The sequence below is a fragment of the Tiliqua scincoides genome, chromosome 11 (assembly GCF_035046505.1).
Source record: "Tiliqua scincoides isolate rTilSci1 chromosome 11, rTilSci1.hap2, whole genome shotgun sequence".
NCBI classification, from domain to species: Eukaryota; Metazoa; Chordata; class Lepidosauria; order Squamata; family Scincidae; genus Tiliqua; species Tiliqua scincoides.
The window spans coordinates 10,822,196-10,836,920 of record NC_089831.1 but is presented as its reverse complement, the minus strand read 5'-3'; the positions used below and the strand labels follow the sequence as shown (position 1 = coordinate 10,836,920).

At 45.9% G+C, this 14,725-nt stretch overlaps 1 protein-coding gene and 5 pseudogenes across 1 annotated transcript in view; 5 read left to right on the top strand and 1 right to left on the bottom strand.

Moving 5' to 3' along the window:
* Positions 1-3,086: 3,086 nt before the first annotated feature.
* Positions 3,087-14,725, bottom strand: part of UNC5D (unc-5 netrin receptor D) — a 224,785-nt gene continuing 213,146 nt past the window's right edge. Inside the window, exon 19 of the mRNA XM_066639671.1 lies at positions 3,087-3,291. Within this exon, the coding sequence (XP_066495768.1) occupies positions 3,087-3,291 (205 nt within the window). The remainder of the gene's footprint in view (positions 3,292-14,725) is intronic.
* LOC136662709 (5S ribosomal RNA) lies at positions 13,146-13,268 on the top strand (annotated as a pseudogene).
* LOC136662609 (5S ribosomal RNA) lies at positions 13,298-13,420 on the top strand (annotated as a pseudogene).
* On the top strand, positions 13,450-13,572 carry LOC136662608 (5S ribosomal RNA; annotated as a pseudogene).
* On the top strand, positions 13,602-13,724 carry LOC136662606 (5S ribosomal RNA; annotated as a pseudogene).
* On the top strand, positions 13,754-13,876 carry LOC136662605 (5S ribosomal RNA; annotated as a pseudogene).

Below are 14,725 nucleotides of genomic sequence, written 5' to 3'. Positions count from 1 at the left end.
CATGAAACTACATTTCCCATCATGCTGCAGTCTTTCCTCCTACGGATTCTCAGCGGCATCTCATTTGGTGCCCCGCTGCATCCAACAGCAATGGCAATTTCAATACCACTCAACTTTGGCTGCAAGACTTCATGGTGAGGTTTTCACGTGTTCAGTTTAAAGCTGGGGGAAAAAAAGATTTCAACATAGCCCCAAAACAAAAGTGACACCCATTTTGGAAAATGAAACAAGAAGGAAAAATTAAAAAAAAAAAGAAAATCATTCCCTCTTTGGAAATATCCATTTAGCAGATCCAAAATTTTGTAGGTTTCAAATTTTCACATTGGGCGATACTTTTTTCCCCCCTCATTACAAGGTACAACTTTTCATAAACTCAGCAGAGCAAATCACCCACACGTTCAACCTTTTTCAAAGCTGCTTCATCAATGGACAGTTTCCCAGCCTTGCAGGCAGATAGTCATCAAGCACCCTTGCCTGAGAAAGTTGCCAAGCATTAATAGAGATATACTTCCTGAGCTAGCCAATGAAAGATCGGGCCACCCATTTATATATGACACTGAGCCATGCTATGCTTCTTTAAGGCCCACTCCCCATGGCCCCCAAGAGAGGGTGTCAAGAACCAATTAAACATGGAATGAAAGAGAAGAAAACCATCACAGTGGTTTTCATTCAACCTTGTTTTGAATCATTTCTGCTACGAAGTAGCTTGTAAGTCTGTAGCAATGACTGATGGTGCCATCACCAGATCTCCAAGAGCCCTGGGCAACACTATGCACTAAAATTTCCATGGCACCCTCTATCTTCGATAGTGCATTAAGCACTACAACTGAAGCTTCAGGTGTCACTCGGCCCAGGGGAGCCCTCTGATGGACATGTGACATCAGCCAGGGCGCAACCTAGCTTACCTCTGTTCTAGGCCTGGGGTGGAGTTGGGGTATGGGGCCTCTCTCTTTAAGGCACCAGCTGTTACTGAAAGTATTATGAAGTATTATGCAATAGATTCTGTTTCAGCCACCACTCCAGGAACCAAACCAGAAACTGCCACAGGGTTCAAAATGGCCTCTTTGCTGCTTGAGTCAATGGCTATACCTTTTCAGGGTCAAAACAGGTATACGATTCACGGTCAGATCTCCAAATTTACACACACACCCCCACACATACACACAATGTAAAGCAGCTTTCATGGTGGTCAATATTCTAAAGTGCTGCTTATTGAAGGAATGTTTAATACTATTACCCAGTATGCATCCCTGACCTAAGTTACCTTCCCCATGGAACTATCCTTCCTGCAGCGAAAGAAAAAAGTCAGGCATGATACTGGTGTCTGTTCCTTTTACCCAGCAGGGCTGGTAGCAACTTTGGGGAGATCACCTTGATCAGGAATCTGACACAGAGGACAAAATTACTGTATTTTTCGCTCTATAAGATGCACCTGACCATAAGACGCACCTAGTTTTTAGAGGAGGAAAACAGGGGAAAAAATATTCTGAACCAAATAGTGTAATAAAATATGTCTCTCCGCTGCTCTGTTTCCATGCTCCTTAGCATATTTTACTACCTCTAGTTTAAAAGGAATTTTATATGCTAGCCTTTTCTGCTTTATCATCCTTGCACTGGTAGAATGAGGTACTGTAGTATTTTTCTGCAAGTGCATTGTCACTAAGTGCTGAACATTTGCTTTACCATTGAGCGACGGCATTTGCATTACAATTTGCATTTGCATTACCATTGCATTTGCATTTGCATTACCATTGAGCGCAGGCAGGACCCTGGCCAGGGGCAGAAGCACCTGCCAAGGAGGCTCTGCTGCCCTGAGAACGCCTGCAGCTTTGTAGTATTCGCTCCATAAGACGCACACACTCCCCCCCCACCCACTTTTTGGGGGGGAAAAGTGTGTCTTATGGAGCGAAAAATACGGTAAGTGGTCTACTTTCCCCTTTCCATGGTCTTATAAAAATCTGGGGCTCTATGCTCCCCCCCCCAGTTTTAAAGTAGGAGGAGCAAGCAATACTGCTGTGAATTTTTTTCTTATGATGAGTGAATTAGTTATCACTCTCTTGTCAGAGGCTTGCATGAGATTGACAAGAAGCAAACAGACAAACTGGAAAAAAAAAACCAGAGGGCACAGAAGCTGGACTCTTCTCGGCACAAGAGAGTCTTGAGGCTATCGCATAAAAATTGTTGGAGATTTGCATATGAGAATTTTTGGGTTAGTACTGGAAAAAAACTCCCAACGTTTTTCAAAGATCCATTACTTATTTCCAGTATTCCTTCAGTTTTGGTGCTTAGTGAGGTATTTGCCCACTCAGGGCCCAATACTATCCACCTATCCAGTGGTGGTGGGGCAGTCACAGTGGCCTTCTCAGAGTATGGGAACATTTGCTCCCATGGGGCTGCACTGTGGCTGTGCTGGTGCTGGAAATTTGGATAGCATCCGGCCCTTGACCATCTACCCCAGTATGCCGAAATTGCTGGTGGTTAGGTTGACTTTCACCATGTCACTAGCAATGTTTGCATCTTGGGTAGATACCAACTTTTAACACCCAACCGGTTGATTTCTGGGCAAGGGGAGATGGTGGCAATGGGTGCATCAATTCACCTGCTGCCTCTGAAGGACCTCATCCTGACCGGGTTCCCGGGTTTAAATACAACTCAAGAAGTCAGTCACAAAACAATAAAGAATCACCAACTCAGCAATCCAAAACACAGAAATATCTAGATTTAGAACTTTGACGCAGTTTGAAACATTCAGTAATGTTAACCTTTAACTCTCTTGGTTGCAGTAGCATTTATTCCTACATATTTGGAGCTATGAGCGTTGCCCTTATGTTCAGATTTCACCTTCAATGACGGGGAGACAAAATGTGGCTTTTTTTACCCCCTCCTTTACAAGAATAACTCAACCAAGAGATTGTGTGTTTACCAGTTTTTTTCGTTCCTCCAAATGCAAACTGGATTATCGGCGAAAGGGAGTGAGCCGTTGGATGAAATATGGAGGAAAGGGCTAGGGAGAAGGGTAACCCACTCTTTCCTCCTTCAAGTACAAAGTCCCAGCCGGTTCTTAGTTCTTGAAAGGAAAGTGATTACTAAAGTCCATTTTGTCTGCTGTAGCTGAAGTTGGACTCCTCGATTTGAGTTTCTGTAAGGTTTGAGATTTGAGGCTGTGTCCTTCCAATTTCTTCCAGGGCACAGGCTAGAGAGTCCAAGTCCCCATCGTGCTGATGTCTGGCTTCCCATAAGTCCAAAATGACAGCAGATGGGCTGCGTTGCGTGGCAAAATAAGACAAGTTCCTAAACAAGGAGAGAGGGGAGAGCAAAGGAGTTAGGGCCAGGGATTTTGGGTGGTTTCCTAAACACAAAGCTGAGCTTTAGGGGGCGCGGGCAAAAATTTTATAAGTGTCCCACTTATACCCTCCTTTTCTTCACTTTAACCTGGGTAATTCAAAACAGCTTACAGAATAAAAATTTAAACCAGTGGTTCCCTAACCTTTTAGCGCCAGGACACACTTTTTAAAATGATACTCTGTTGGGACCTATCCAGGTTAACTGGACTTTTAAAAAAGGAAATGTAGAAAGAAATATTTTATTTATTTATAAGTAATAAGAACCAGAAAAAAAGACCCTCAAACATTTTTCTCTCTGCATTTACACATGCTTGCAAACTGAAGGGCAGTTAGCATCTATCTTGCAAACTGCGGGAGCTGAGCTCTTTGCATGGTGATTGGCAGCTACAGTATCTGTTTTTTCAACAGCCTCAGGGTCTGAGGCAATTAATTATCTGATCTTTCAATCACCCTTTGGCGACCCACCAAAAATTAGGTGGCAACTCACCCACCAGTGCGTCCTGACCCAGTTTGGGAACCACTGTTTGAAACATTACAAGACATCTACAAATGCATAATGCATAGCTATTACTGCAGTGTTTAAAAATAACAGTAACATACCAAGTCTACATAAGTGGCTCATTAAAATGACTTACCTAAAAGAAATGATAAAATCTTAAACCAATAGCCAATCAGTAGTCAGCAGACAGGCAGCGACCAATCGTAACTCACAATGACCTGGAGGGAGTCCCTAAAACCTTCTCAAAGTCAGAGCCTAACTAAAAACCAGCTGAAATGAATGTGTCTCAAGCCTCCACCAGAGTACCACCAAAGAAGAGGAAGTTCAAAAGTACTCAGGAAGGGAGTTCTAAAGCTTTCTTGGGCCAATACCAAGAAAGCCCTTCCTCTAACCATAACGCCCTTCACTTATGAGAGAGGTGGCACCCACAAGTTACCACGTCTCCAATGACTGCCATTTTCAGGAAGCGCTTTTGGCAGCTGTCAACAAAAGTGGGTCGCCTGTACCTCTGTTGGGGCTTCTACACCCTCCTTCCCCCCCAAAAAAGCCTCTTTTGAAAGATCAGACATCTACACTGCCACATCTTTGCCAACTGGTACAGCACTGCTCAATTTCTCCACATCTAGCAACAGCAAGCCAGGGAAGACAACATAGCAGTGGGACCAAGAACCTACTGCCATACTGAGCAATGTCACTAGGGGCACTAATACCACTGGTTGAAAATCTGTGTTAACTCCAAGGGGTTAATGATCAAAATGGAACTGAAAGTTGAAGCACGATGTATGGAAAATGCTCTGGTTGCACAAGAAAAAAAATGAAACAATGGAGAATTCCTCTAGTGTTGACTCCAATGACAGGAGGTCTGGTAAAGCTGCCATTAAGCCCAAAGATAACTGGCATTCAAAGGATGCCAGTTGGAGGTCATCAGAAGCTTCCGTGAGTGGCGTGACCTCAAGATGCAACTGACAAGCTGAGCTGAGGTATTCCAGTTGCTCTTCAGTGAGAGAGAAGCCGTCTCTGCTGTCCTTCAGTGAATTAGTCTGCGGAACTCCTTGCCACAGGATGCGGTAACGGCATGTGGCCTAGATACCTTGGAAAGGGGATTGGACAGACATCTGGAGGAAAAGATAATCACAGGTTACAAGCCATGATGGGTATGTGCAACCTCCTTGTTTTAGAAGTAGGGGATCTCAGCATACCAGATGCAAAGGAATGGCAAAAGGATGCAGGTCTCTTGATGTCTTGTGTGCTCCTCAGGCATCTGCTGGGCCACTGTGAGATACAGGAAGCTGGAGTAGATTGGCCTGGTCCAGAGGGGTTTTTCTTATGTTCTTAAGGAGCTGCTTGTCAATCAGCATGGGAGGAAACTGATACCAGACTGTGAAAGATCCATCTAGAATGTTTCTTCTTGAAAGATCAGAACTTTTCGTTATTGTGAAAACCCCCTCAGGGGTTAAGAGAAAGTCTGCCTATGTGAACAACTTTGGATTAAAGTCAAAGAAGCAATCCAATGACCAAGAAAGGTGGTATATAAATACTGATGATGACAATTCCCCTTTAGAAACCAGGTCAGCGATGCTAGAACTCCAAAATCTGGGGAAAGATTGGGGTGGAATGAAAAGTGTCTGATGAGCACCCTTAATGTGGGATCATTTGCTTCTCCAGACATAGCTGGGGGGGGTACAACAACACCCAGGCAAGAGGGAATAAAGTGCATGATGGGAAAGCAGAATTTCAGCTCAGAGCGAACAACGGTTCGGCTTATCAGGGCTGAACAAACAAGGCTATTTGTATGAACAAGAATATCTGCTTCTGAGTTGAAATGGTAAGAGTTTCTAAGTGACATCCATAATTTAGTAACAAAGCAGCGTAGCATAAGGAGATTTTGCGTATTTGTATGCAAGAGGAGAGTAAGACATTGCGCCTTTCCTATCAAGGCTTGCATGGCTCCAGTTCAGACTTCGGCTTTCCGTTAAGTTGCTTCACTTCATTAGCCCTTTTGAATTTTGCTAAACTGTGAGCGCGTGATTTATGGAGATGTACGGGACATCTTGTCGCGAGGGATGTGGTGGAACAAACTGGGTTCCGAAGGCGTATTATTCTCAGACGGCGCCATTAAGCTCATCTCGTGACAAATTGACTTGTGTCTTTGCCTCTGGGGAATTCAATCCAAGTAAGACGACGGCATTTACATACAGCCTGCTATACATAACCCATTCATGGACGAGCCCCAGGAAACGGTAGGGTAAGCGGGAATTCAAGCTCCGCAGAACAAGGACGTCAAGGTGGAACTAAGTTAGGGTTTACCCATGCGCATCGCCACTGCTTGATGCCACACTGGCTATGCAAATCACCCAGCATAGGTCACACACTACTGACTTCTATTTTTCCTCACAGCATCTCAAACGCAAAACATTTCCATGGAGGCCACGCGCAGGTTCAGTTGCAAGGTGACATCGTAGAGGCATGAGAATTTGAGGCTGGCAACCTGACCCAGATGCCAAGGAAGACTTGGAGAAGGAGGAAGAAGAGCTCACACCTGCAGGGGCCTCAACTCTGACCATGAGTCAGCCATACTCCTAGAAGGAGAACTAGAGGCAATCCCAAAGAATATAAGTAGAGCCCCACTGGATCAGGCAAAGGCCCATCCAGTTCAGCTTCCTGTATCTCACAGTGGCCCATCAGATGCTTCAGGGAGCACACAAGATGAGACCTGCATCCTGGTGCCCTCCCTTGTATCTGGCATCCTGAGACAGCCTACTTCTAAAACCAGGAGGTTGCACATACTCATCGTGGTTTGTAACTTGTGATGGTCTTTTCCTCCAGAAATCAGTCCAATCCCCTTTTCAAGGCATTTAGGCCAGACACCAACACCATGCCCTGGGGCAAGACGTTCCACAGACTAACTATACGCTGGGTAAATAAATATTTTCTTTTGTCTGCTCCAAGTCTCCCTACACTCAATTTTACTGGATGCCCCCTGGTTCTAGGGGCCAGATTCAGATCAACATGTTGTCTAATCTCCTGTGTTTGCTCCTTTCGTTATCAGAAGCACATTATTCATGCACCGGGGGGGGGGGCATTGCCTGAGACTGCAAGGATCTTCACACAGCAACTGCAGAAGCTGACAGCTTGCAAACGAACACACCTTCCTCGTTTTACTGTTCCTTGTATTGTGTGAAGTGGGCCTCTCAGTTACAACACAGATCCTTGGGCATCAACAGAAAAAAAAAAAAGATGGTGAGGAATTTTATTTCCTACTACAAAAGGCTTTGCTTCTCTTTGCTTCCCCTGGTAAAGTCATCAGACCTTCACCACATAATTCCTGGCCAAATGTCACATCTAAGCTTCCTGGACTGAAGGGCTGAGCCTTGTGTTTGAAAGGAGCCAGCAAATATTGTGCAAAGGATTGACCCAGTAATGGAACATCACAAGGTCCTGCGTTGGTGACAACCCTCCTCCAGGCCTTTTTATTCGCTCAGACGAATTTCACTTCCAAAGAACCTGTACATTATTCTGGCTTTTCAACTCAATCCCATGCACTGTTGCATTGTTTCAGCACCAGCAGCTACAATGACCTCATGCGCAGTTGAACCACTGACTCATCCCTTGACCTTTTTTGTCATAAGAACATAAGAACAGTCCCATTGGAACAGGCCCATCTAGTCCAGCTTCCTGTATCTCACAGTGGCCCATCAAATGCCCAAGGGAGCACACCAGATAACAAGAGACCTCATCCTGGTGCCCTCCCTTGCATCTGGCATTCTGACATAGCCCATTTCTAAAATCAGGAGGTTGCACATACACATCATGGCTTGTAACCCGGAATGGATTTTTCCTCCAGAAACTTGTCCAATCCCCTTTTAAAGGCATCCAGGCCAGATGCCATTACCACATCCTGTGGCAAGGAGTTCCACAGACCAACCACATGCTGAGCAAAGAAATATTTTCTTTTGTCTGTCCTAACTCTCCCAACACTCAATTTTAGTGGATGTCCCCTGGTTCTGGTGTTATGTGAGAGTGTAAAGAGCATCTTTCTATCCACTCTGTCCATCCCCTGCATAATTTTCACAGGCTTTTCATGACCTTTTTTTCACGACCTAATTTTCACGACCTTTTCACAGGCTCGTTTGTCACAGGCAGCTCTGCCATGTGTAAATCGTCCCTTAGATTTAGCTCCCCATCTGCAATAAGAGGATGTCAGTATTAGACAGGCTTGCAGGGCTGTTGTCGAGATTACTGAAATACTGAATGTGCAACTTTGAATTCTCCGAAGTCCTATATATAGAGGTCGGTTTTTGTGTTGGTGATACAGTTGGACCTCAGTATCCAGAGATGATCAGTTCCTGAACCCCCCCCCCCACACACACACACAAATTTCAAAACCTGAGGATAAACAAATCTGCTGGACCAGTCCATAGGACCTCTGGAGGTTACTGGAGATATTCTGAGGCCTGCAGAGGACTCTATGGCAGTATTTCTCAAACTGTGGGTCAGAACCCACTAGGTGGGTCATGATCCAATTTCAGGTGGGTCATGTAGCACCTCACGCAGCTGCCATTGACGATGTAGAGCTGAAAATGTAGGAGAGAGAGGTGGTGGGAAGGGCAGGCTCCTAAATGAAGAGAGGCATGATGCTTTGCCCATTATAGGTAGGAAGAGAAAACGCTGGAGAGGGGGGAGGGCTGTGTCGGAAGCTTTCAAGTCTGTGTTCTGCTTTGTTTTCCAAGGTGGAATGCTTGAATCCCAAGCTATGCAAAATAACAGCACAAGCTCACTGTGTAATGGGACCTTTGGGTGACTGCAGCATAGGTTTGAAGACTAAATTGATGATGTCACTTCTGGCTATGACATCACTTCACATGGGTCCTGACAAACTGTCATTCTCAAAAGTGGGTAACAGTGCTAAAACATTTGAGAACCACTGCACTACAGGCCCCAGAAGGGCCTCTGGAGGTGCAAGAAAGGCACTCCCGGTCATCTGATCTCGGAAGCTAAGCAGGGTCAGGCCTGGTTAGTACTTGTATGGGAGACCGCCAGGGAATACCAGGTGCTGTAGGCTTATACCATAGTCTTTCGAGACTGAAGGTTGCCAACCAGTCGAAAACAGAAAGCCTCCTGGACACAACTGGAGAACTTCTCTAGTTATGTCCAGAAGCTCAGGTCTGTCCTCCACTGTGGCTTCGGAACCTGTGATTGGTCCAAACTTCAGGTTCCAAATTCATGTATACAGAGTCCGGACCTGTACTTGATCTGCTTGATACTTGATCAGACCACGGGTTCATCCAGCTTGGCATCATTGACGCTGACTGGCAGCAATGTTCTAAAATTTCAAGCAGGACTTTGTCCTAACAGAAGAGGTTAAGAATTCAACCTGGTGGCCTTCAGCATATAAGAAACGTGCTCTGTTCTTGAGCTATGGCCTCATCGCTAGATCTGGGGCAATGTGATGGCTTAGCAGCTGAGCTGTGAACTGGAACTTTCCCAGGTGGAATTTCATCACTGCTATGAATTACCATGAGGTGGCCTAAGGCAAACTCTTCCCCTCTCTGCCTCAGTCTTCCCTATCTGCAGTATGGGGATAATTAGACTTAACTTACAGAGTGTTAGTTGTCAGGGTAACAGGCTGTTTTGAGAACATGCCATGTAAAAAGCTTTGTATCCACAAAAAGTGCTATAAGCACATTCAGTATTGTTAGGGTAAAACAAAATAGCTGCCTCTTCTGATACACTTTCAAGGCTACAGTTCCCTTTTAGAGCTGTTCTGCAGAGATCATGCTGGGGAACCAGGTGTGTGTGTGGGTGAGAAAGTCTTTGTATACACACACACACACACACACACACAGAGAGAGAGAGAGAGAGAGAGAGAGAGAGAGAGAGAGGTCAGAGAACCATGGGGATCAGCCCAGAGGTCTAGCCAGTCCAGAACCCTATTTTGCACAGTGGGTAACCAGCTTCCTCAGGGAAGTCCACGAACAGGAGATGAAGGCTACAGCCCTGTAAGTTTCTATACTGCAATGAATATTCTGAGACATCTATTCATGGGAAGTCATAGAATTTACATGACTCATCAGCCAGCTGAAGACTCATAATGCAGCTCAAAACCAGGAAGCATTCTTCATGCCTGGCGCTGGGTCTCCTTTTGCTTTGTTCACTAGCAAGTCACATGCTCCGCTACTTTCTGTGCTTATGCTTGCAGACTTTTTTTTTTTTTTTTTTTTTAAGAACAGCTATCCAAGCAAGACAGAACACAACTCTCCGGGGAAGTGAAAGAAAATGCTAATCAAAAATGGAGGCCTTGGGATGTTTTCTATAGTTAGATAACTTGTGCATCGATTGCTATAAAAAGACAGGCACGCACCCCCAAAATGCATTGTATTTCTCAAAGGTAAAGGAAAATTGGAACCAGCTCTGAGTGTCACAGAAAGGGGTACCACCGATTGCAAAATGTGTGATGCAGAGATGGTTGCTTTTCCTCGGTACTGGGTATGAGACAACATTTTCTGAGTTTTATTTGATTTTTCTGCCTAGGGAAGCAACTGCAGATTGAAGTATCCATCTCCTAGCATGAAGAGGTTGGATGGTGCTGTGTTATGTCCAGACCACAAGTACAATCACACAAAGCAGTGACTCGGCAATTATAGGGACTAGCCAATCATCCAGCCTAGATGCCTTTAAAAGGGGATTGGACAGATTTCTGGAGGCAAACTCTATCACAAGTTTCAAGCCATGATGATGTACAGTCTGAGATGAGCTGGTCGCTCATTATGAAGGCCGGGTAGGAATTTTTTTTTCTGCCATCTGAACTGGCCGTGGATGGCAGTCTTTTTTGCCTACCCCAGACTGGCGAAGGAGGGGAGGTATATTCAGTAGGTTTCATGCAGTAAAAATTGGTCACTGTGTTTAATAAAGTAGTACAAGTTCTACCCAACTGCAATCTGGTGTCTTGGCAGGGGTGTGTGACTGCAAATAGAATGCCAGATGCAGGGAGGTGGCAGTGAGATGCAAGTACCTTGTGGTTTTGTGTGCTCCCTGAGGCATTGGTGGGCTGCTGTGAGATACAGGAAGCTGGACTAGATGGTCTCTGGGCCTGATTCAGCAGGAATCTTCTTATATTTGGCAGAGTTCCAGAACCATGGATAGCTCCCAGGTTCCCTGGCATTCCCAGGTAGGACTAAGGAGAAGTTCTTGTCTGAAACTTTAAGGAACTGTGGTCAAGCAATGTTGACGGACCAAGCAAGTTGTTGCTTGGTGGACCAATTGTCTGATTCAGTAAAAGGAAGCTTCCTATCGGTGTCAGGACACTCTCTCTCTCTCTCACTCACTGTGTGTGTTTGTGTGTGCAAAACTGATGCCATTTTTGGATTCAGCACCCCAAAAATGTCCTAAATTTGTTCAAACATCCTTGGCAACAAGAAAAAAAAAAGGTTTTTCTGTTTTGTTTTGTTTTTGTAGGCCTCTGTTATCTGCCCTCGACGCACAAAACAGTCTCTTGATTGTCATGTCATTATAGATAAACAACCTGACTTGCAAGGAAACACTAGGAACACAAGCCCAAAACACCCACAAAAAATACAGTCAGCTAGGCACCTGCCCATGCAGGTTCCAACCGCCCCTCGCCATGTATCTTGGTCCGGGGACAATGCAAACAGACTGGGAGTAGGCTAGTCATTCCAAAACATGCAGAAAGCAACCTGTTCCAATGTGCCTCTGGTGTCTTGTTCCTTCCACGCATAATTAGCATCACCAGTTGAAAACACACAGGCAGTTACATCCAGGAGGTAATGCTGGTGATTCCAAATCACGACTCAAAAAAACTACCCAGATTAGAAGCTTGGAAAGATACGAGACCGTCTGTTTTAAAAGGTACAGAGTTTGGCTTCTGTATTTTGACTAACGGGATTTGAAGCCAAAATAAAGGAAGAAAAAGAAATCCAAGCTGTAAAAAGGCATCGACAAGCCAGAGCAGTGATTTTCAACCTTTTTCATCTCACAGCACACTGCCACGGCACTAAAACGGTCAAGGCGCACCACCAGGTTTTTGACAATTGACAAGGCACACCATGCTGCAGGTGGAGGCTCACGTCTCCCATCGGCCCTATTAAATGACCTTCCCTCAAACTCCTGTGGCACACCTGTGAATCACTCGTGGCCACACCAGTGTGCCACGGCACAGTGGTTGAAAATGGCTGAACTAGAGGCTTGTTAAATGCACCTCGAAACATCTGCCTGGGGAGTGAGGACAGTGTTGGTCAAGTGAAACTTGGAAATGGGGATTAGCAGCTTTTTCTAAGCCAGGGGTGTCCAAACCTTTTGGCAGGAGGGCCACATCATCTCTCTGACACTGTGCTGGGGGCCAGAAATAAAATTTGAATAAATTTACATAAATGAATATATTAGAGATGGAACTTATATGATTGAATGAAGGTCTTGCAATCGCGCAAGGCCTATAAAAAGCCTTGCACAAAGCAAGCCCAGTGTTTCCTTTGCTTCTGCTGCTGCATCACAGATGTCAAACAGCAAGTAGCCCTTGTCGCACAGCTCATGCGAGAGGTCAAACAGTCACCCTCATGCTGAGAACAGTTGCGTCGGTCCAGTGCGGGCTCCAGAAAGTCTCCGGAGGACCAGAGGTTCATTGGAGACTGGAAGTTCCCTGCGGGCCGGATTGGGAGTCCCCGAGGGCCGCAAGTGGCCCCCGGGCCGGGGTTTGGGCACCCCTGTTCTAAGCTATAGGCCCCTGCTGCTAGTTCAGCCTGACATGCCTCAATGTGATATACTCTGTGGATCCATCCGAACCCAATGAAAGATGATCTCGTCTGATCTCGGAAGCCAAGCAGGGTCAGGCCTGGTTAGTACTTGGATGGGAGACCGCCTGGGAATACCGGGTGCTGTAGGCTTATACCATAGTCTTTCCATGCCCGATCTTGTCTGCTCTCGGAAGCTAAGCAGGGTCAGGCCTGGTTAGTACTTGGATGGGAGACCGCCTGGGAATACCGGGTGCTGTAGGCTTATACCATAGTCTTTCCATGCCCGATCTTGTCTGATCTCGGAAGCTAAGCAGGGTCAGGCCTGGTTAGTACTTGGATGGGAGACCACCTGGGAATACCGGGTGCTGTAGGCTTAGACCATAGTCTTTTGAGACTGAAGGTTGCCAACCATCTCCCTATACTGAACACTATCTTCCGATCTTGCCTGATCTCAGAAGCTAAGCAAGGTCAGGCCTGGTTAGTACTTGGATGGGAGACCGCCTGGGAATACCGGGTGCTGTAGGCTTGTACCATAGTCTTTTGAGACTGAAGGTTGCCAACCATCTCCCTATACTGAACACTATCTCCTGATCTCGTCTGATCTCGGAAGCTAAGCAGGGTCAGGCCTGGTTAGTACTTGGATGGGAGACCGCCTGGGAATACCGGGTGCTGTAGGCTTAGACCATAGTCTTTTGAGACTGAAGGTTGCCAACCATCTCCCTATACTGAACACTATCTCCCGATCTCGTCTGATCTCGGAAGCTAAGCAGGGTCAGGCCTGGTTAGTACTTGGATGGGAGACCGCCTGGGAATACCGGGTGCTGTAGGCTTGTACCATAGTCTTTCGAGACTGAAGGTTGCCAACCATCTCCCTATACTGAACACTATCTCCCGATCTCGTCTGATCTCGGAAGCTAAGCAGGGTCAGGCCTGGTTAGTACTTGGATGGGAGACCGCCTGGGAATACCGGGTGCTGTAGGCTTAGACCATAGTCTTTTGAGACTGAAGGTTGCCAACCATCTCCCTATACTGAACACTATCTCCCGATCTCGTCTGATCTCGGAAGCTAAGCAGGGTCAGGCCTGGTTAGTACTTGGATGGGAGACCGCCTGGGAATACCGGGTGCTGTAGGCTTGTACCATAGTCTTTCGAGACTGAAGGTTGCCAACCATCTCCCTATACTGAACACTATCTCCCGATCTCGTCTGATCTCGGAAGCTAAGCAGGGTCAGGCCTGGTTAGTACTTGGATGGGAGACCGCCTGGGAATACCGGGTGCTGTAGGCTTGTACCATAGCCTTTCGAGACTGAAGCTTGCCAACCATTTCCTCTCCCATTCCAACCCCTATCTTCATTTTCCAGTCCAAACACTTGGAGAGGCAGCTGACACATCACCGTGTTAGGGTAGCCAGCATTTGCCTGAGATGCTGGGAAGTTCTGGGCCAGCCCTGACTGCCTTTGTACAAAGGTTCATCCCCTACTCTTTTAAATGCATTTTTATTTTAACAGACAATACAGAATTGCATCTTTCCCACATATCAGAGGAAGAGAGGAAAGTTGTTCACTTCTGTGGATGCTTCCCACAATTGTCCAAAAAGCATCTCCTTCAACCTTGGCTTATCAGGTAATGCACCAGCCACGGACCTTTGTTGCCTTAAGTATTGGCTTGGTGTGGTGACTGGGTGTGGTGGCCTTAAGTATTCAATGGGTGGCTTGTAGTATACGCCGTACAAGATCCAACCTGTGGATGACCATTAAGGGAATATCTCAAACCGGGGGGGGGGGGGGGATTCTGAGATCTGATTTTGAAAGCACAACAGTCAAGTCCATTTCAACCATGACTTGTTGCCAATGGCCTTCATATGGTTTACAATAAAAAACATATTTAAAACATAAAATACAAAATCAAAACAGTAAAAGGGACCATAAAACAGGAGATAAAACTTTCAAAACTAGCTAGCAGAAATGCAAGTGACATCAATTGACAAGCAACGAAAAGGGTCTTGTCCATTGTTAAATGATATTAAAGGTGCAAAAGCATGGAATGGACTGCATCCAATGTCACATGCCTATTAACTAGGGAATGAGTTGGACAATTTGAGCTTCTCCAGTGAAAAGATCATTCCTCTGGTAGCC